General features: G+C 36.5%; 1 protein-coding gene across 1 annotated transcript in view; it reads left to right on the top strand.

The window, feature by feature from the left end:
- Positions 1-21,353, top strand: part of mosmoa (modulator of smoothened a) — a 28,237-nt gene that overhangs the window by 1,248 nt on the left and 5,636 nt on the right. The window contains exon 2 of the mRNA XM_007557323.2: positions 13,645-13,857. Within this exon, the coding sequence (XP_007557385.1) occupies positions 13,645-13,857 (213 nt within the window). The remainder of the gene's footprint in view (positions 1-13,644; positions 13,858-21,353) is intronic.

The following is a 21,353-nucleotide window of genomic DNA, read 5'->3' as shown; positions in this document are numbered from 1 at the left end:
TTTCTTCATGATAACTAGATGGACCTCTCTGTAACCTAACCTGGGGTCTATGTTTAATTTGAACCCAAAACAGAAAGACATTAAGTTGTGAAGTATTTCTTTATTAAAAGACCCAGTAGTTCTCAAGTGCACAACATTTGCAAAAGCTGAGAGTTTTATCTTGTTAAGCTGGCAACCAGACTTCTTAACATACCCTGCTGCAAATATAAAAGGATATTTTAACAAGAGTGATGTGTGATGCTCTGTTAGTATCTTGACGAAACTAAAACCGCACCACATGATCTGTTAGAGGCTGAGAAAAAATGAAAAATCAGAAATCATTCAATCATACTTAAAGGCATCAAATTTTAAAGCCTGAGCTTTTTGGTCTGTAAACCCATCAACAAATGCCATGCATTTTTATGCCCTTTAAGCTGAGTTTAATCAGCTAATGATCAAATAAATATGCTCTAATAATGCATAAGTGGGCATAATATTGTAATTCTTTTAAGTCTATTGTTTCATTCAAAACTGCTACCTCTATCGGAGAATATGCAGTTACTTTTTTCCTCTTAACATCCAGTAGTCCTCAGAACAGTGAGCAAATTCTGTTTATATAGCCAAGTGTTGCTCAAAGTGCTTTGTCATAAATGTGACCTGATAAAATCATAGAGAATTAAAGTCATAATACTGGGAAAAAAAAATCAAATGAAACATTCATTATAATACAAATACAGTTTAAGTGATTTGCACCTGTCACCATGTTCACTCTTAGCTGTTATTTGCTGGAGATTTTGAAGAACAACCAGTTGTAAAAACAATCAATATACAAGCCCTTTCATCTCTTCAGCTGTTTATCGATGAAGACCCTTTTTGCAAAACCATCTTCATTCCTATATGTAATGATCTCTTGACATTTGAAGTGACCTTCGAACGATTAGTTGAATCTGCGAACGTGTAATCAGTCAAATCAGACCTGCTAGTGCCGACGGCGAGTGTGAGCACGTGCGCCTTGTTTTAAACGCGCCGTTCCTGAAAACACGTCCAGCCTATTGACGGACAGCTGCTACTCTTTGTTCTCTTTGCAGAATGACAGCTTAATATGTGGGTCAGGGAGGATGCTCCATCCACCAGCCAGCATATGACCGTAGCTCAGTGACATGAGTAATCTGTGCAGAAGCAATAATGGGGTTTAATGAAATGGGCACATTGTCTACAATGCGGCTCGTTTGATTCTGTTGTGTAATCGGCCTCTTATTGTCCACTTCTTCAAATCCCCAGAGCTGCACTGGCTTTATACAGAAAATTGAACCTTTGCTATTTTTAAACCGCAGTGTTGTGGTTTATGTGGGTGTTCTTATTGGAGTGGAAGTTGTCCAGTTAACAACTTCCAACTTGCTGTCACTCTTCTCACTTCCTCTCACAGAGGCTGCCTTTCTCTCATTTGTCCTGTCTTCAATGGTCTTATCACATGTGTGGGTGATAAAGCACTGAGATTCATCTTCATTTCTCGTTTTTTTTTTTTTTTCTTTGATGGCTTTAATAATGTTCCCGCTTCTGTCTAAAATGTGCAATTTCCATGCAAACAGAATCAAATGTTCTTTGTTTTCTGACAGTGCTTTCATTGTAATGTAAATGTGTTTTTATTTTAGATTAATTGCTTTGGGTACTGTGTTTCTATCTATATATAGCGCCTAAAAAGAACATAGTTGTATAACAGCATATATATAGGAAAGCAAGATATTGCACATTTATATTGAAATGCATTCCTTACTGATGCAGCTCGTTTCATACAAACAAGTTATGCAGAATTAAAAAAAGCTATTGGCTTTGGGAAAAGTAAAATATTGTAACCATTGATGCATGGGTCATTAGTATTTCACCATATGATAACCTTGGGTAAAGTACCACAGTATTAATCATTTAAAAAAATAAATAGAATAATTGAACTGTGATGGACACTGGAGATAGGGATAGCTTGTCCTTGACCCTGCAAGGATAAGTAGGCGCAGGTGATGGATGGATGAGGTAATAGCTTTTAAAACAAAAAGCAACAGTTTCTACATTTCTGCCACTGAAATAATATGGATTATTATAGGTATAATTTTTGTCTTACATTTATTATTGAGAACTTGGATGAGCTTGTTGACATTTAGTTGCTTCATATATACATGACAGTGAAGTCAAAAGTTCATATCGAAGGAAGTGACTAACAATGCAGTTAATATCAAAGCTACTAATAACCAATTTATAAGAAGTTGGTTAGGAATAGGGTTAGGGTTAGATATGGTGCAGGCATGGAGGGAAGTGAAGAAAGACAGTGCAGCAGAGGTGTAACGAAATACAGTGTTGCGCTGAAAAGTTAGGTCTCCAAGAATTGGTTTAGGATCCACCCCTATTCTGAAACGACACATGAAGGGTCTGGATTGTTGTGAGCGTGGTGTAGACTTTGCTACCCAACATTCTCCAGATGACTGGAGGAATCAAGTTGTTGCATAAGTCTTTGAACAATCAAGTTCGTTTTATTAAGCACTTCGTAGGCTAACAGCAGTGACTTGAATTCGATGGGTGGTTAAGACCAGATTCTGGATCACCTGCAGAGGTTTCACAGCACAGGCTAATACACCAATTTGTAGGGCATTGCCGTAGTTGAGGTGTGAGCATGCTGGGCATCATGTTGAGATGGGTACAGTGTTATTTTTGTTACATTTAACAATGCGAAGCGACACAAAGGAGACGGGCCTGTCGCGATAAACGATAAATCAATTAATCGCGCGATAAATTAAACCTATCGACCTCATTTTAATTATCAGCTTTATTGTCTCTTCCTGCCGTTTTCTCGCTCCTGTGCTCTCCACTGACCCTCCCTTCCTCATTTCCTTAGTGTAATGTCCAGCTCACACTACACGAATTGTCGGCCCATTATCAAAATCTGAGAGACACATTAACCGACAGAAATCCTAGGTATAACGATTCGATCGGGTTTGTCGTGCCATGTGGTGTCCAGCCACATGAGCACAAAATAATGGCAACAAGTCCAGTTAACTAATTTCAAAACCAGGCATTAATCAATGTTTTACTACAATCTACCTGCAATGCATGTGGCTAGAGTCAGCGTAAAGTCCTGACTGAATAAAAATCATTATAACCTATTTATGTCACGTTAACGAAGAACAGCTGAAAACATACTGGGTTTATCAACTGCGGTAGCGATTTGGCTCCAACTCCTCTCTTTGTCATTTCTATATTCTTTGCACGAAATGTTGAACATTAATGTTGTTTCCACATATCATCTCCGATGTCTGCTGGACTTCGGGTTGCGCCGTGTCAGCTGTAATTTCCCCGCAGAAAGCGCAGAGGAGACTCTGCGCTTTCTGATTGGCTACCTGTCACATTCAGCGTTAAGCTCCCAGTCGGGGAAAACCCCAGATTTAGATCGGAGTGGCCACGACGGTCTACCGTATCACACCATACACTACATGATGATCAGTTACGAAATCACCAGCGACAATCTTAGATCAGCCAACGATCTAAGATTATCATAAGGTGAAAATATGGGCAAAAAATTGTGTAGTGTGAACTATTGCATCAGGTGGTCGGATGTGCCCATCTTCTCTATTTAAATCTAGTGATTACTGAAGGGCAATATAGTATACAGACTTCATAATCTTCATAATGCAGTATTTATTTCCACTTTGGCTTTATATTGTTTAGTTTTTATTAAACTACGTTTTTTGTTCATGGAGACGGAGAATCCATTTTATTTTGTTTTTGGTTGTTTTATTTATTTATTTTATCAGTTCCAGTGTTATCTGTTCTTTTGAAAATAAAGTGCATCTATCTATGGCAGGAAATCGCATTATTACGTCATTTCCATTAAATCAGTGTCAAAAGATCTTGAAACAATATTATCGTTTATCGCAATAATCTTTTAGACAATTAATCGCTCAGCATAATTTGTTATCGTGACAGGCCTACATACGAGTGATCTTTAAATCTTCAGCTGGTTATCCATCTTTACTCCCAAGCACACTAACTCACAATGACCACTATGACAAGGTGCTGCGCTGCAGATTGACTCGTAAAGTATGATTCAAACCAAGAGGATGATCTCCCTGTGATGGCCTTTGCTAGAAAGTTTGGACAAAAGTATACCTTGGTTGATACTGCCACTCTGGCTTCTTTTAGGATTTCTGTCACAGCTAAGACAGCTGTTTTGATGGAGAGGCCTCTTTTGAACTTTGATTAAAAAACAAGTTTACACATTATTTTATCCATTTTATTGTGTTATCAGCTTGCTAAAAGGGCTTCATAATTTGTTTGCCTAAAGAAAGTGTGCATCTCCTAAAATATGTTTTGTTTCATTAGCTTTACAAATGTACTCATGTTAATTTAGTGTACTGTTGTTTCTATAATTTTTAAAATAATTATTAAATTAGAAAGTCTTCAACATTTCAAACTTGAAAATAGAGATTGTTGAATAATCTCTAAATCTCTCTCTCTCATCTCAGGCTAATTTTTATGCAGTTTTCAGTTTAAACATAAAGGTTGACACCAATCAGCTGAGCTAGCACCTTAGCTTTTCTTGTCTTATTTGAGGTTTTAGTCTGACATGCTTTTATCTGACTGACTTTGTTCTCGCATTATTGAGAAAACGGTCCACTTCGATAAAATCCGTCTTTGCTTCAGGTTTTTATTTTATAATAAAGAGTAAGCTAACTACTGATAAAGCTTAATTCAGAAATGGCTACAGAAAGTTTTTTTCCATCTATATACTTTAACGCTACTCTGAAAGTCTGTATTTTACAGTGCAGACAGAATTCAGATGCATAGCATAATCTCTGCTAAAGCTTCACATTTCTGCCGTTACCATTTAAAGCCGACCTCCTGCAGAGCTTCGAAGCAGAGCCATTGTCACAGCAGTGTCAGGCATAAACTGCAATTTTCTGCTGCTCAGAGTCTACGACTGCGTGGTGCACATTTATATCCTTGTGGTGGATTTAATGGTTCTGAACATAAATGATAAGTGATGTTATTACATTTGCACCACCAGGATTATTTGTAGCCATTAATCAAAGCCGACTCTTTAAGTAATTGTCTTCAGGATATTTTGAAAACCGTAAAGCCAGAGTTTTAACTTTTTGATTTTTTTTTTTTTTTAATGAATAAAATGTATGGTATTTTTCAACGTTACTGTTTCATTCTTACCACATTATTATTAATATTATTATTATTATAGGTCGTTTATTGCCTCCATTTGAAGTTTTCCTTCAGATAGAAAAACCCATGTGCTTCTTGTTCATGTGTGTAATAATGTGGAAACATGTTTGGACCCATATGTAGGAACAACCACTTTAGCTCCATGTTGGATGTGGTTTGACAGTCATGTCAGTAACATGGGCTATGAAAACATGCCCTCTTCTACAGACTTTTTGTCAAATAAATGCAAAAATAATTTCACTTTTTTTCTCCTATGAGTAACTTGATACATACACCATTTTCCCCTTGATAAATTATCTTTTGCAGGCAGTTTTTGTATTGACCCAAGTTATCTTTGACGTTGAACTTTGCTTGATTTGAGACATTTGTGTAAGAAGAAGAAGAAGAAGAAAAAAAATATGCAAAAACACAAATCTGTGAGAAGTTGAAATAAACATTCACACAAACTGCAGCTTGTTCTAACTGCTCCGCAGTCAGTGTGACGGTGATTTAGCCAGAAATAGATGAAATAGGACACAATTAAATTGTCTTATTTTAAGTATCACTTTTCAAAGCACAAGGGCACACAGTGTTATTACTACAGAGCAGCTGAAACCAGGCCAGCTATTATCGTCCAGTTACAGGCCTGCTGTGCCAGCACTTCTCACCTGCAGTTTACCCAAAATTGAGCGAGTTTGACAGGCGGGGACAGAGACCACAAACCGAGCTGCCATTGACTTGAAAATGTTTATTGGCCTCAGGTGAAGAAAGTGCCATTTTGAAATGTGAAATATTTTTCATCTGTTGACTGTAAAAACCTGGATGCTGTGCAGCTCCAGCTGAAAAATGTAGCCTGCAGGTGATGGAAATGATCTATGAAAAGAAATTATTTATTTCTTGTGTTGCAGGTGGAAAATGTAAACTATATTCTAATGTCTGGGGGTTATTATTTTATTTCTAAACTATCATCTATAAGTTGTGCTTCATCCTAAAATAAAAAAAAAAGATAATTTTTTTACATAAGATGAAAGAAATGCTGATTGAAAGCAGAAATCAGATTTTGTTTATTTAATTAAGGTCGATAGAGGAACCTTTAACAATTAATGTGATGGTTTGTGTCATTGCTCGGTGATATTCAATAGAGGGTAATTAGGACATGACCAATGAAGATATCCACGAAGACATTCATTCATTGATGCTATTTTAAATACTTTATTTATATCTAATGTTGTTGAATTTTCCTCATTTCAACGTAGTTTAGAGAGACGGCACAACTTTTCATCAAAAACGTGCTGCTTCTGTGCTGTGTTTGATAATCACAGCTGTGATATTATGATAATGATCCTTAGTATTTGGCATGCAGATTTATTCTTTTGTTTAAGGTGTTATTTTGACATCAGATCTGCCTAATTTAATAATGCTTCACTTTATGCAAGAGGCATTCTTAAAAATGTATTTAGGTTATTTTGTGATGACAAATTCATGCTATGCCTCCATAAAGATACTTTTTATTTAATTAGGTGTTTTTGCAGTTAAAATGAATGGACATGACATGTTTTTCATTATAAGCGCATCCTCTGGATCAACCTACAGCCTGTAGGTTGATTTTCTGTGTTTAAGAAAAGACAATCGTGAAAATCAACACTTATTCAGACCTTCTTCCAGAAAATATTTTTGCTGTTTAACAAATAAGAAAAACCATCAGGGATGTTTTTTTTAAATTTCTTTTCATATTGCTTTACAAGAAGTGCAGAGGGTCTCCATGTTGAGTGTTGTATTTGCCCCAACCAGTTGGTTTTACACCGTTTCTCTTGCCATGCAGTTTGTAAATATGCAATGTCTATTGTTTGACGGTTTTTAAGGATTTTTAGACTTATTTAAACTGTGAGCATAGACTTATCGCAGTCTGTGCTCTTGGGTAGAGCTACTTCAAAATTCAAATGACCAGATATCACTGCTTTACAGATTGTTTGACCCTGACTGGTGACTGACCTATCGTAAACTCAAATCCGGTCATTTTCCGATTGGTGAAGTCACCGCTGTTGACTTTTTTCCCCCTCAGCGTTCATGATTTTATGTACTGTGTTTAGTGTGCGGATTTTGGCTCTGCACATCTGCGCTCCAGTGCCCCGATAATAAAAGCGGGCAACGTTAAAAAGCCCCCAGCTGCAGAAAAAGGCAGCTGTCTTGTGCGTTGGCTTACCTCTGTGCCACCCACCACAGTTCAGAGGCCATTTGGACTCATCCCTCCTGAGCCTGCAAACAGCAGCACCCCTGGTGCTTCACTAATGACGGCATCATCATGTTGCAGTTGAGCAGACGCGGCGCTCGTTTCCTCTCATTTGGGCCAAGACATGGTGAGAGGAGTGTTTTGATCATTGTGAGTGCAGAGCTGACGGCAGGGTAGCAGGGCATGATGGGGGCGTGAAAAAGAGCAGGGGCTCAAAATCGTAAATTGGCCCATTATTTTCTGTAAGTAATAGTGAGCACTAGAGCGTGAGTGAGATTTGTGGACTATACATATTATTTGTTTGGTTGCTTTTTTAAAATTCCAGCCAAAAGACATAATTATGCTGCACTCATGAATATTTGTTCTACCTTGCATTAATTTCAATTGTAGCGTTTCATTTCTGAATCCAAACATTCCTGTTTCTATTTAGGTTTTTTTAAAACATTGTTTTCTTGTTTAGCACATGTAGGTTTAAAGGGACATGTTCCCAATCAGATAAAATATAAATTGCTGCTGCCTTGTACACATTTAGATTGTTTGTCTGCGCATTTATTACCAACGCCTAAGTTGGAACATTGCATCCGTTTTCAGTGCAGAGTGAAATGAGGGCTAACTGGATGTTTTTCAGCACCTGCAGGTTGTTCAATTCGCTCCATTAACTCTACGTTGTGTCGGCGCCACAGCATCCTGTCATCCCCGAATAAAATCAAATCACTGTTGTCTTTTTCCGTTGTCTCTCATCAATGAAAGAAGCAGATTAAATCTTTGAAGCATCTCTTTATGGGGGCAGTGTGTCTTTCCGCTGAGCTGTCTGACGTCATTAACGTTTGGAGATTTGCAGTGTCATGGAAAGTAGGAAATTTGTAATCATTGCTGCCTGTTATTTCTATACTATGTGAGTAAAGTCAAATTTACATGATGCAAATTAAAGGATGATAGGAATGTCCTAGACACAAGGTTACAATGTAGCTCTAAATTTGCACAATTTTTGACCGAGTTGAAAGAAAATCTTTGCATTGCTTTTATGATAGTTTTGCTTTTGGAGATTTGGTTTTTTCATGCCCTACTATTTCAGGTTCAAAAAGAGCCAGAACATTTTATACACACCAGACATCAAGTTATGCTCTTCCTCTTCCATATCCGCTTCGACAACAGATGATTTACTATAATTACATATATTCTACTTATAGTTTGCCTTAAAGGAAAACTGTAAAGCAGCAAACTCCTGCTGTGAATCCAGCAGGAGTTTGCTCATAGTTATTTTGGTCTTAAGCTGTTATATCGCATGAGTCAACTTCCCCAAAACTGAGAGCAGAACCACAATGAAGGAAATGTAATACAAAATTTATTAGAAAATATTACACATTTAATTGTACGCGAGATTTGTTATTGCTTCTGTACTTTGTATAAATAGAGCAAAGAAACAAAAACTTGATGCATGATGGTTAATTACAGAAATGTACCAATTATAGAGTTTAAACCCTGTAGAGTTACTATTGACAGCGAGGTGAATTTGTCTGATGCATTCAATGTCTGGAAAAATACAATATATTCTTAGTTCCCAACTAACTAATCCTTGGTCCGGACTGACTTTCGGTCACCGGCCGATTTATCTGTGGTTCTCTACATTAAATTAACCATTTTTACCGCTAGGATCTCTTAGAGAGTTATTGATTACTTGTCATGTAACAAATGAAATAATCTTTCAGTGTTATTTATTTTTGTCATGCAACATTTAGTGAGGATGACGCCAGAACTAACGGGATTGTGTTCTTTAACTACACCCTTTGACACAGTGAGTGAACAGGATGTCACAAAGGCAGTTTTGTTGTTGTTTAAGTTGTGTGATTTCTGTGGTTTAACACCTGAAATTGCAGTGTGAGCTCAGCTGTCCCTCTGACTTGTAGAAAACACCTAACAGAGCTTCTGTCAGTGTTTTTACACTAAGGAGGCGTAAATGTTCTCGTCGTGTTTTGGGTAAAAATGGTCATCCCAGGGGGAATCTGTGGATAAAAGCCTGAATCCGCTGTGTGAAACCAGGATTACTTTATTTGGAACAACCATTCAGCTTGTTTTTGTCTTCTTTTATTATTCCATTGGCATTATTGAATTGAAAGCATTAAAAGGATCCTCTCTTTTGTGAAGGATATATTTAGCTTATTTTGAGTTTTTGTTTTTAAGTGTGACCAGACAAAAGGGGAAAAACAGCTAAATGCGTCATTGTCTGTGCTCATTACCTCCATTTCTTTATAGATTTACCCAAGATGCCTGTGAATGCCAGGTGTGAACAGGGCATGTGTTAGTGATTGTCTGTAAGCTGAATCCAGGCCTTACTCTTCATGACAGTGAAGTTGATGTTTTAACCCCTCCAGCCTGATAGAAAAGTACGTTTCTCCGACAAATTATTGTGGCTACGTAAAATTCTGCAGCAAATTTTTTTCTGAAATGATTTGTTTTTTGTGTCATATTTTGTGTGAGCATCTGACTAGAGAAAAATATGCATTAAAAACACACCACTGTTTGATTAATACTGATATTTAAACAGGAACAGTTTTGTGTTTGTTGCTGCTGGCTGAATTGTTTACCTGCGTTCATTTAGCATAGCGTGCCTGCCTGTTGTATGGCAGGAATCCCACCGAGTGCTGGTAAAACAGCAGGAGTTCAGGGGATGCAGGGAAAACAGTCGTAAACCCTTCCATTACCTGCAGCAATTAGACTTTTGTCTAATTCCCCTTCAACTAGTCCCTGCCACTTTCTGCCTTGTTTATTCAAAGTTGTTCTGCAACACCAAAATGGCTTTTGAAAAGTGTTGCTGAGTAAACTAAGCCTGTCATGTACAAGTTTATTGGGGGGTGTTTTACATTTAGTTACCACTTAAGTGAAAACTACATTAGCATCGCAGAGAGTTGGAGAGAAAACATCTATTAAGTTGCCACCTTTCGTGCTAAAATTGAAGGTTTTTCAGTGTAAGCTCATGCAGATGTAAAGCTTGGTGCTCCTGCAGTTCATCAGAGCCGTGTAGACATCTACACCATTTTCTTTCAAACCACAGGCATTGTTTTTTTTCTGAGCTAGCCGAGCTGAGGAAGCTGGTTGCTATACTATAAAAGCATGTTTTCTCTGGGCGGTATAAAGGGGACAGGATTTCCTCTGTGGAGTCTGCAGAACCCACAGCACTCACAGGCCCGAGGAGAGCACTTCGGTTGTTTATTGCGGTTAAATTGATTTTTGATTCATATTCATTAAACACAAAGTTTAAAACTAACGAGGAATAAATTGTTTATACATTTGCCAGACTAAGACTGAACCTGAAACTCCAGCTTGCATATTTGTCCCATTCTACCTTCCACCCACCTACTGAGCCTCTGAACTTTTATGATGCTGCCTACAAAGGCCCACCTCTTCAGTGAAGGGGTTATTTTGTGTTTTTATTGCTCATTTAATAACATATGTGTTCTAGAGGGGAGAAAAAAAAAACTTTTTTAAAACGGGTAAGGACCACTCTCTCTGACTCAGACATTCATACTGGGTACCTGTTTGACAATGAAATTAAGTTGCCATATATTTTTGATAAACACCTATAGGACTTGAGAATTTAAACAGATTGTTTTTTGCTATTTTAATGGAGTGTGCCCTACTACCTTACAAACTAAAACATGGAATACAGAAAGGCATCACTTGCAAAAAATTAAAAAAATAAAGGCAAGGTAATTTTATTTATTTATTTATTGGTACAAAAGGCAATTCAAAGTGCTTTACATGATTAAAAGCAAAATAAAACGACAAACAAGCAGGTGCCAGAGTGATTAAAAAAGTCATTTGAGACAATTTCTAGTTTAATAGAAAACTCAAATTACATTCACTCAACACATTTATTTAATTTATAAATAAATTTATTTAACTGAAGATCAGATTTCCACTCAAAAGTCTATTTAAACCTGTTTTAATTACACATGCACTTAGCAGACAATTCCTGGCCAAAGAAGTTTTTTTTTGCTCTACAAGAAATATGAGAGAAGATATGACTAAACCTTTCACCTGATATTTATTAAGCTCAAAAGAAGTGTATCAAGTATGGTTGGTAGTTGTAATTACAGACAAAAAAAATGAGTTTGCAGTTCTGATGCAGTTAGTAAAATTAGCTGATTCTGATCTATGACTGATTTGTGCTTCTGTCATTTTGATGTCTAATGCATAAAAAATATAGATTTTATCATCTAAAGTTTGACCTGGTGCAATATTGTTAAGGGACTAATCACATATTACTCTAAGTTTAGAGATTTACTAGGTTAAAATCGCAGTGTTTCTGTTTTCTTCCATCTCTGTCCACTTCATTTACATGTTGAGGTCAGTAGGGAGGTTTTAATCATCTCAGCATTTTATAGCAAAGTATTTCCTACTGATTTTTTTTTTAATGATTGATATTAGAGTGTAGCACTAACCCCAATTCTTGCAAGGTTCTTTAAAATGATACCAAACTTGGTGTTCCCTAACAATCTGTTTTTCAACACTTTACCATAAAAGAGAGACTGTGCTGGATGGTGCAGTTTCCTCTCCGTCTGCTGTGTCCTTACCTCCATGTTTAGGGGAGGGCAGGTGAAACGGTGCATTAGATTTTCCAGAGTCATATACTTCATTGTTGAGCTGTAGGTTGTTTCTTCAATGTTGGCTATGAGATGCTGATGTAAAATAGTGAGCTTTTTCCTGCACTTTAAGGCTACTGATATGAACTGTTGGGCCAGTATTAGGCATTATATTAAACAACTCTAATCAGTATCTGGGACATCTGGATCTAAAAGTCTGCAGTAGCTAATGAAGCATTAAGTTCCTTATTATCCACTGTCCAATAATAGAAGAAATCAGTCTTACTTGACGCTTTGTTTTTCAAGTGAGTACTTCCTGCCTTGTGCCGTATCCTAGAGGGTCCACCTTTTATTTAAAGAGACCTGTGGTCAGCAGAGAGGTAAACAAAGTGAAGCTGTTCTGCTTACTCAGGTAGAAAATCCCCTTGAGGTTGTGCTTTTAATTGAACAAGATGCCTCTAGAGAAGCATGGGCCTGCTTTTAGCACCAGCCTTTACACTCTGTCAGAGCTTGTCTCATGACTCGGTTTGATGCTTGCATCCATTAAACTTCTTGTCTTGATTAATCATAGATAAGTACAGTGGAGCATTTTGATCGCAGATGTGTACTTGCATTTTCCGCGACCTTTAACCGAGATCTTGGGAGATAAAGTCAGATAGTTTGAGCTGAATTTGGACAGCTCGCTATTCATATTTACTGAGCCTTTTAAAACTGCGGCAGCTCTGTCCAACATGACTTGAAATGTCACAGCTGTGTGGGATGCACTAACTGGCAGGATAGATCTCATCTTCGCCCTCGCTGCAAGTGTGGAAAACATTTTTCGCTGTCATAATGGTTGAAAAGGTGACGATTCAAAATATCTATGTTTCCATTCCTCCTTCTTCTCTTTGTTTGTGCTCCTTTTCTTTTGTATGAGACAATTCCTGTCTGTCTGACCATATATATGAAAGTACTATATCCTGCGAGGTCTGAGATTCTGATTAGATCAGGTATGCAGGTAGTGGCGTTGACTTTATTTTGAAAATTTTAATGGTGTTGGGTACAAAATCAGTCAGTCGTTTTTTGGCAATAAGTTAGTTTATTGGTGTCTGGTGATTGTTAAGAAACAATCAATGCAGTGTTAGTCCAGCTTGTTACCTAGCAACCCAAGCTGAACTCCAGCATGTTTGGTCAACTGGTTTTCTCTGTATGTGCTGTACAATTGTTCATGGAAAAGACAAGAGTTTTATTGTTGACTTACCATTCAGAAACTACTTTCTGCATTCATGTTGGTTTTACAGAAGGCTCCACTTCTACTTTTCAAAGATGTATGGTAATTGTGCACCTGTTTGCAGCCTTTTTCATGTGAGTGTAAACGTTGAGTTGGGGGGGGTGGATTTAAAGTGACCAGACTCTCTAAACCAGCTCATCCTGCAAGAAACTTAAAATGGTACAGAACTGACTAGACTCAAATCTCATTATCTAAGAATTATTTGTGCAAAAAATGTAATGGACATGCTTCATATAGCCCTCTAACATGTTTAAGAATAGAACACCTTATTATGTGGGTGTTACATGATAAAACATAAAAATGTAGCGCTATGTTTCTGCTTTATCTGGTAATACTAGGAGTAAATTAAAGCAAACCTTTTCATGTTTTCCTCTGCCCTGCAGGCGCCCTTACGGTTGGTCTTGTCCGGCAGTGTCAGACCATACACGGACGAGAGCGGACCTGTATCCCGCCGCGACTGCCCCCTGAGTGGGTCACTACGCTCTTCTTCATCATCATGGGCATCATATCCCTCACAGTCACCTGCGGACTGCTAGTTGCGTCGCATTGGCGCAGAGAAGCCACCAAATATGCCCGCTGGATTGCCTTCACTGGCAGTAAGTCAACAAAATTATATTAAAAATATTAAATTATGTTTCTCAGGGAACTAAAGTTGAATTACTTGAGAAAATGTAAATGTATATAGTCTTGATCTTACGGGAAAATTCATAGAGGATTGCGGCTCATTTGGTGCATGTGTAGGCGGACAATATAACCATAGCTCTTCTTCTTTCCCTTAAACTGTAAAGATTTTTTTTTTTTCTCCAGACAGTATTTCTGTATAGATGCACTCGCAGCGCACCACAACAACTCTTCCATCACATGCATTGTGCCTGGGCTGGTTTTACAAAGCTGTGTGGGTTGGTGGAATTTGATTGGTCAGTCAGTTCAGGGAAGCGGCAGCTTCGAGCACTCTCACACTGATGGAGCAGTGGTATGTGAAGCCACAGTGGCTCCCTTTATTGTCTGAAAGCTGGAGGCATTTTTTTAAATGGCTCAGACACAAAAAGGAAAAACAGCCTCAGGATTTGCAAAAGGAAAACATTTAGGTGAATATTTGTTCCCTGCTAGGTCTTGTGCAGTTTAATATTTTTTTTTCAAACACTCCCTCATCACCTGGTAAACTAACACTCTTTTATATCCCAAGTTAAAGTGTCGTGTAACATAAATGTTTTTTTTAGAAGCACTGAGAAACACCCCAAGAAACTCAGGAAGAAAGGAAAAATGCGCAAGATGGATTTGATAACGGAGAGTAGTTTCAACCTGTTCCCATCTCACTGCTCGGATACAGCAGAATTAGATTTGATTGAGCATCTGCAGCAGTGGTTCCCAGCTGCAGTGTGGCAAGGTTGTCCCGGTCCAACACACCACATTTAAATGGTTGAATTTGCTTATTTGTTGTTTCTCTTTGCATAGCACTTCCACTAAACAAACCTTTTTTAATTATTATCTTCAACTCATGGTCATATTTGTCTTTTTTTGCCTGTTGCTACCACATTTTAAGCGGTAGCTTTTAGTTTATTTATTACTGACGAGCACCATTCATGCAACCTCACAGTTATGGGGCGTCTGAGCAACCAAGGAAGATTACGGTCCCTCTCAGACAAACACGGATGACAAAATTTGTTGAGTGGGTATCTGGGTAGATGAAACATATTAAATTTTCTTCTTTTTTTTTGTTCTTTTGATTTTTTTTTAGACGTGTCAATATATATGACAATAAGGAATTGACAGATATCCCTAAAACATATTCTGCTTTATGAAACTAGTAGACTATTACCACTCTGATTTAGATATTACTTTGAGCTTAGCAACACAAACAAAGATTAAACAACTGCTAACTTACTTCAAGTCAAACTGAAGTAGTAATTGTTACTTTTGTATTAGCTGCAGTTTCATAGTGCCACAGCATTAAAACTAAATTAAAAAAAAAATAAACTAAGATTTATAAAATAATCTAAATGTTTTAATTTCAGACAGAAAAGTAACAGTTATCCCTGTTGTCAAAAGATAACATGTTGATTATTGAAAACATTTTAAATATTTATATCATTTTGAATTTGATTCATGGACTTGAGCAAAAATATGGATTAATTAATCACTAAACTAGTTACTTATTGAGCAGAAAAAAATATTATTCTTTTTACAGTTCTGCACTCTTTAAAATGACACAAGCTTAAAAAGCTTTCAGCAGCTCGATAACTAGTTGGGCTATGTGCTCAGGTAGCCACCATGCAAATGGCTGCTTAACTAGCTATAGCAGTTTTATCCTAACAACAGTGATTGTTGGTGCTCCTTCGGTTTATATGTCATTAAAATATTTCAAAACGGCCACATTTGTCTTTGAAAGTCACAGAAAAGTGAGTCAGCCTTTTTTCAGCCAGCTGGTCATCAGTGCTCTGCTGCAATTGGGGGTTCTGCATGACTCTGTTGCACTCTGCTCTAAACAGCAGCAGAAACTTCTGGTCATTGTACGATGAAAAGTTTTACAGTTCTGAAATGTAACGTTTGAAATGATTCAGTCCTGGCCTCTGTTGACATTGCACAGCAATTTAAAAACCCCTTTTTAGCTGTGATGATTTTCAATTCACTATCTGTATCTTTGTTCTGCAAATGTATTCAAGTGCAAAAAAAGTGGAGGCGACATCACAGTCAAATGATTGTTTTATTTTTTTAATATGCCTTACTGTCATGGTGAAACGAGTTGAATTTCTTCCTTAATGTGAACGTCTTCATGCTTGATTTGCTTTGTTTGCTGGCCAAAAATTCTGCAATCAGAAAAGCATCAGTAACATGACAAGTCAGATGTTCTGAGCTAAAATGATATTTACTTTATAGCCAGATTATGCAATCCACTGTTAGACAAGGGTGGTGTTTTGTAGATGTACTATAAACCTTCACGCTGATTAGGACCCCTCTGGGTTGTTTGGTGGGTAAGATATGAGCTGAACACAATATTTTTTAGTACCCTGCTTTGTAGTGGTAAAACTGCTTCTAAATTACATCAGGCTTGTCTTTCACATTTTTTTTATTTTTATTTATTTACTATTTGACAGATTTATAACACACAGCGCCGTCCGCAGAGATGATTGCCATTAAGAGACGCATTGTCTTGAGCCGCACACTAACAAGTAATGTAGCCGTCATGACTCCTATTAGCAGGACCGCTGCTTACTTAGGCATGTTTTAAGTCATATTTTCTGTATCACTTTATTAAAGATAGGACAGTTTTTACTGCTTTAATGAACTAACCCTTTAGTTTTTAACTGTCTTTCAGGAATATACTAATCTGCTCACTTTAGCTGACCTGCTAGATTTTATGTAGATAATGATTTAGACCATCTTGCCTCAGATAACATAAAGTTAGGCTTTCCTAAATTCTCTCTGAATTGTTGTCATCCTGAAAGCCATCTGTAGATACTAAAACTTTTTTTCTTGAGCTTTATGTGGTTGGAAAATACCTTCAGGCTTGAAAGAGACAAAGGCCAAATTCAAAGCATTGAATTGTGAAATCAAACTTCTTTTAAGTTTTGTTTGATATATACAATATTAGTATAACAAATGAATGTAGCATAGTAATGTGATTGTGCTATGAAATGCCACTTTGTGCCTGGAAAATCTACATTACACCACCTTTAGATGTTTGTTAGTTGATAATAACTTTGTTGATATGGGACAATATTGACTTATTAACTGCCGTTAAACATGGTTGAGTTTTGAGTATTACAGTGAAGTTATTACAACATTTAATGTTTTCTTGGGATGTGTTTTTACTCTAGTAGATGAAATGGAAACAAAGAGGGCCTGCACCCAGAAAATTAACCTTGCTCCTGCAAAAAGGTCTCTGAAGTGGAAACATGCCTTCTGTGTGTAAAGTCCATAAAATCTGAAGGATGACTGGGCAACAACAACTGTACTGTAGATTAACCAGCAGCAAGCGTGCAAATTACCATGTGTCATCAGTTGAGGCTCTTAAGATGTCCAGTAGATCACGAAAAGTGCACTGAAATTAAACCTGAGCAGAAGCTGAAGTTGTATTTTCCTAACTGTTGGCTTGTTAATTTCTCTCATCCACAATGTTTCCCTTATTGTTCATGAATTTAATCATTTCCAGAGTGGTGATAATTAAACAAATGAATATAAATGTGTTTCCTTCTAATGTCTGTGTTGCTTCTCATGATGTAACATGAGAAACTTTTTTTCTTTTTTACAGCATTTTTTTTTTTTTTTACAATATATAAAAGTAAATGAATTTTATTTTAATGATGGGTAAACGGTTGTTGTAAAAATGTATTCAGAGTACAGTGCATTGTAGAAGTTAATACTTCTAAATATTTTAATTTGCAGAATTAAAATATTTTGAGGGGGATTTTATGTTCAGAACAATAAAACCACAAAAATAATTCATGTTTTTCAACAAAAATAAATCAAAGCGTGTACAGAATACACACACACACAATCTTTGCATTACATTAGAATTTTTTATAATATTGACAAACATTGAGATATTTGAGTATTTTCCTCTTTTTGTCATCTGTGCTTCCATCATGCTGTCGTCTTTAGCATTTTGGACAGTATCGTGTCCTGTGTGAGTCTGGATGGATGAAATTCCCGCTTCATTAAAACTGCTTGGATAATATTTCTTTAGCAACTTAGATTGATAAAGTTCTAATTTAAACAGTGAATGCAATGCTTTCAGCTCTCAAGCGTATATTTTCTGGTTAATTTGAGCTCTTTGTCTGAAAAATATAGTTTAGGGAGAGAAAAGTTAGTCATGTAAAAGTAGATTTTTCATCCTCAGCTTCTCTTTACATCCATTCGCATAAAGATTTTGCTCAATAATGAGACTTTCATTAAGAATTAATGCCTCGTACTGGTTAAAAGGTCAAAGTTCAGCCTCATGAAAGCATTTCCCACCTGCATTGACTTTGCTATGAGATTAAATAAAACGGTGTGGCTCTGAAGCAGAGCAGACGGTGAAAAGCTGTTCAGATATCATCTATTTATTTTTAATTAAATGATGGTATGTTGTACGATAAAACCCCATTGATTCACATGATGGTTTAATTTGCTGCATAATTGACTTGTGAAAGCAGGAGTAAACGCGCTCAAATATTGCTGTGGCTTTATTAATGTAAAGACTCAAATAGAAAAGACATTTAGCAGAAACTGAGAAATCACTGAGAGTTTAAATACTTTGAACTGCAGCCGAATATCCTTCATCCTCACAAATAAACACATTAATGATTTGTAGAATAAATATCACAGTAATATGTATTCCTCAGTGAGTTTTGTGAGTAACAGTTTATTTTCTGTAAAATCTATTTGAGGAAATGATATTTTTCCTAATTTCATACTACAATTATGGAAAGCTGCTTTTTCATAAATGTTTAAATTTGAATGAAGCAGCTCTTCAGTGATTTGTAAACCCTATCAAGGATTTGCCGTTTTTTATTTCTCTTTATGGTCTCTTCCCTTGCCAGCTTCTTCATGAGATTTGATTCATTTTTGCTGCTATTAATGAAGCTTCATGCATCACCAAGGGTTCTTTTTCACAAAAATTAGATGAGGCATCGATGCAAAATGGTTTCACATGAAGTCTGTGTCAGGCGAATTTGTAACATTTTGAAGAAGCTTGGTTGGGATTTAACATTATATCACTGACACTTCTTTCTTAGACTTTAGCTGAGGTGTTTTCTTGTAAAACCTGACATGCTGGCCAGTGCTAGATGGCTTCTGAAAGCTGTTTCGTGGTAAAACATTTTTCTCAATTACTTCTGAAGTCAAAGGTGGGAAAAAATGAAAATATTTTTTAACTTTGTAGTAAAAAGTGAAATGATGTAACCTATGAATAACATGAGGTTTTTGTTATCAGTCTCGACTGTGACTGTGTTTTTATTCTGCAGGTATTTGTGTACATTCAAAAACATCACTGCAAAGCTTTCCATCTTTTGAGTAGGGAAAATGTCTCTGGAAAGGTTTCTTCTTTTACATCATTTGTAAATGATTAATTCATTAATCCAAAGCATCAATATTTTGCACATAATTTGTGGTGAATTCTGATTTTTTTTTTTTTTTTTACCAAATCCTATTCAGCATCTTGTTGCAACAAGATGCTCCATAGGCACATAAAGTTCACAGTGAAGAGGTGAAGACCCACTTTTGTAGCAAAGCTAAATAAAACCGGTTGCAAAGTTGCGTCAAACATACAATTTTGAATTCTTCAAATTAAATGGTATTATTGAACATCTTTTCAGTCCCTCCAGGATTTCGTGATTCTTGTTGTAATTTCTTGTGTTTGTGGTACTAATTTGGAACTATTTGCGTTTATTTATGATAGTAAATGCAACTTTTTATTACTTGCTGTATAGATCATGGACTATAATATGACATCAATTAAGGCAGAGGCTTAAGTTTTACTTAACTTACATTTGACGAAGTTTACCTGCATTCATAAAGTTTTGTAAAAAAAAAAAACAAAAAAAAAACTAGGAATAATTCCTGAAGAAGTGGTAATTTGCTTCATCATTTCTTCCACCAGTACCACTGACTCCAAAACAGCATGATGCTGCCACTACCATGCTTGTGAGTTTGTACTGAGCTTCTGGGGTTGAAATCCTTCACTCTACTGCAAAGCTTGACTCAAGCAACTCTACTGATTCTGCCGAGAAATATTTTGAAGGTGTTTCTTTTCTCTTTTAATGAATCTAAGCCTAAAAAAACCCCTAAAAACCAATCATTTAAATGCATCTTAACGGCCATCATGTGTACAAGTCTTATATAATTATCTTTTTTTTTTTTTTGCTAAATACAGCCAGTGATTGCATGCATTCTGTGCAGAACCCTCTGAGTTGTTTTTAGTTTATCTCCACAGGGTTCATTGCAGACTCCCACAGCAAACACTGGGAATGCTGCTTCCAGAGTGCAAGCTCTCTTCATTTGGAGACATTAATCTTTAATAGATTTTTACATAATGAATCATTCCTTGGACTAGGAATCCGCATCATTCTACAGTCACTATTTTCAGCTTTCGGTTCAACTGAAATCGAACTAAAACCTTGTTTAATGTGAAAAACCTGTAGAAAATAACAGTATTTTTGAGAATATTTTATAGACATTGCCTAAGTTTTCTCTATACAGACTCTGCGTGAAGGTTAAATCTCTCCTGATTCAGTTTTGATTGAGCACAGAGCACGTTTTATGGTATATCTGTTATAGACACATTCAGTTTTTATTCTGTGTCATATTTCTGATTTATTTAATGCTTCTGCTTGACGTTATTCTCAAAGTACGGTGTCGATTTTCCCATCTGAAATATTATCAACAAAAGAGTGAAGGACGCCTCTTAGCGCTGCTTTAAATCTCTCGCTCTAAGCCGTCCTTCAAGGCAGGTTTCACATTCAGTATCAGCAAGTACACTGAACTCCCAAGTTAGAAAGAGCTCATCTTTTTAAAATCCTCCTACAGACAACTGCTGTTTAAATGATCTCTTGGTGAAATATGAAACAAGCAGCGATGTTGAGACACACAATCAGTTTTGAACAACTAAAATTACATGAATGCCAATTTAATCTCTCCTAGTCTTCTCCATGTATTCAGGAAGGATTAATCATGTTTAATTTAGCTAAATTTGTATCTACAGTCTAATCTCAGACTGAAAATTGAGATGCCTTTTTGAACAACCTTTTATCTGAGTACATTTATTCAGCAGGAGAGAAAAAAATCATGTTAGGATATAATTATTTTTAATAAAAATCACTGTTGGCATAATACTTTGTCTCCTCTTGTAATATTTTACAAACTAGGAGCAGACAGAGAGACGGATCTTTGATCATTTCTTTTATTTATTTATTTTTATCTTCCTTACCGTCATTCTCACTTTTGCGTTGCAGTAAAATAAAATGGGGGTCCTTGTCGAGCCAGTAACTAAAAGAATTAGACTTTGTTTAATATTTTAGTTGTATCCCAGAAAGTCATAAGAAGTTCCTTGAAACTCTAATAAACCAAAATAACAAGGTGCAAACAAACAATGACTTACATTTTTAGTGTTAGT

The sequence above is a fragment of the Poecilia formosa genome, unplaced genomic scaffold, assembly GCF_000485575.1.
Source record: "Poecilia formosa unplaced genomic scaffold, Poecilia_formosa-5.1.2 Scaffold88, whole genome shotgun sequence".
Classification (NCBI taxonomy): domain Eukaryota; kingdom Metazoa; phylum Chordata; class Actinopteri; order Cyprinodontiformes; family Poeciliidae; genus Poecilia; species Poecilia formosa.
The sequence above is the reverse complement of the archived record's forward strand: the minus strand, read 5'-3'. Positions and strand labels throughout refer to the sequence as shown.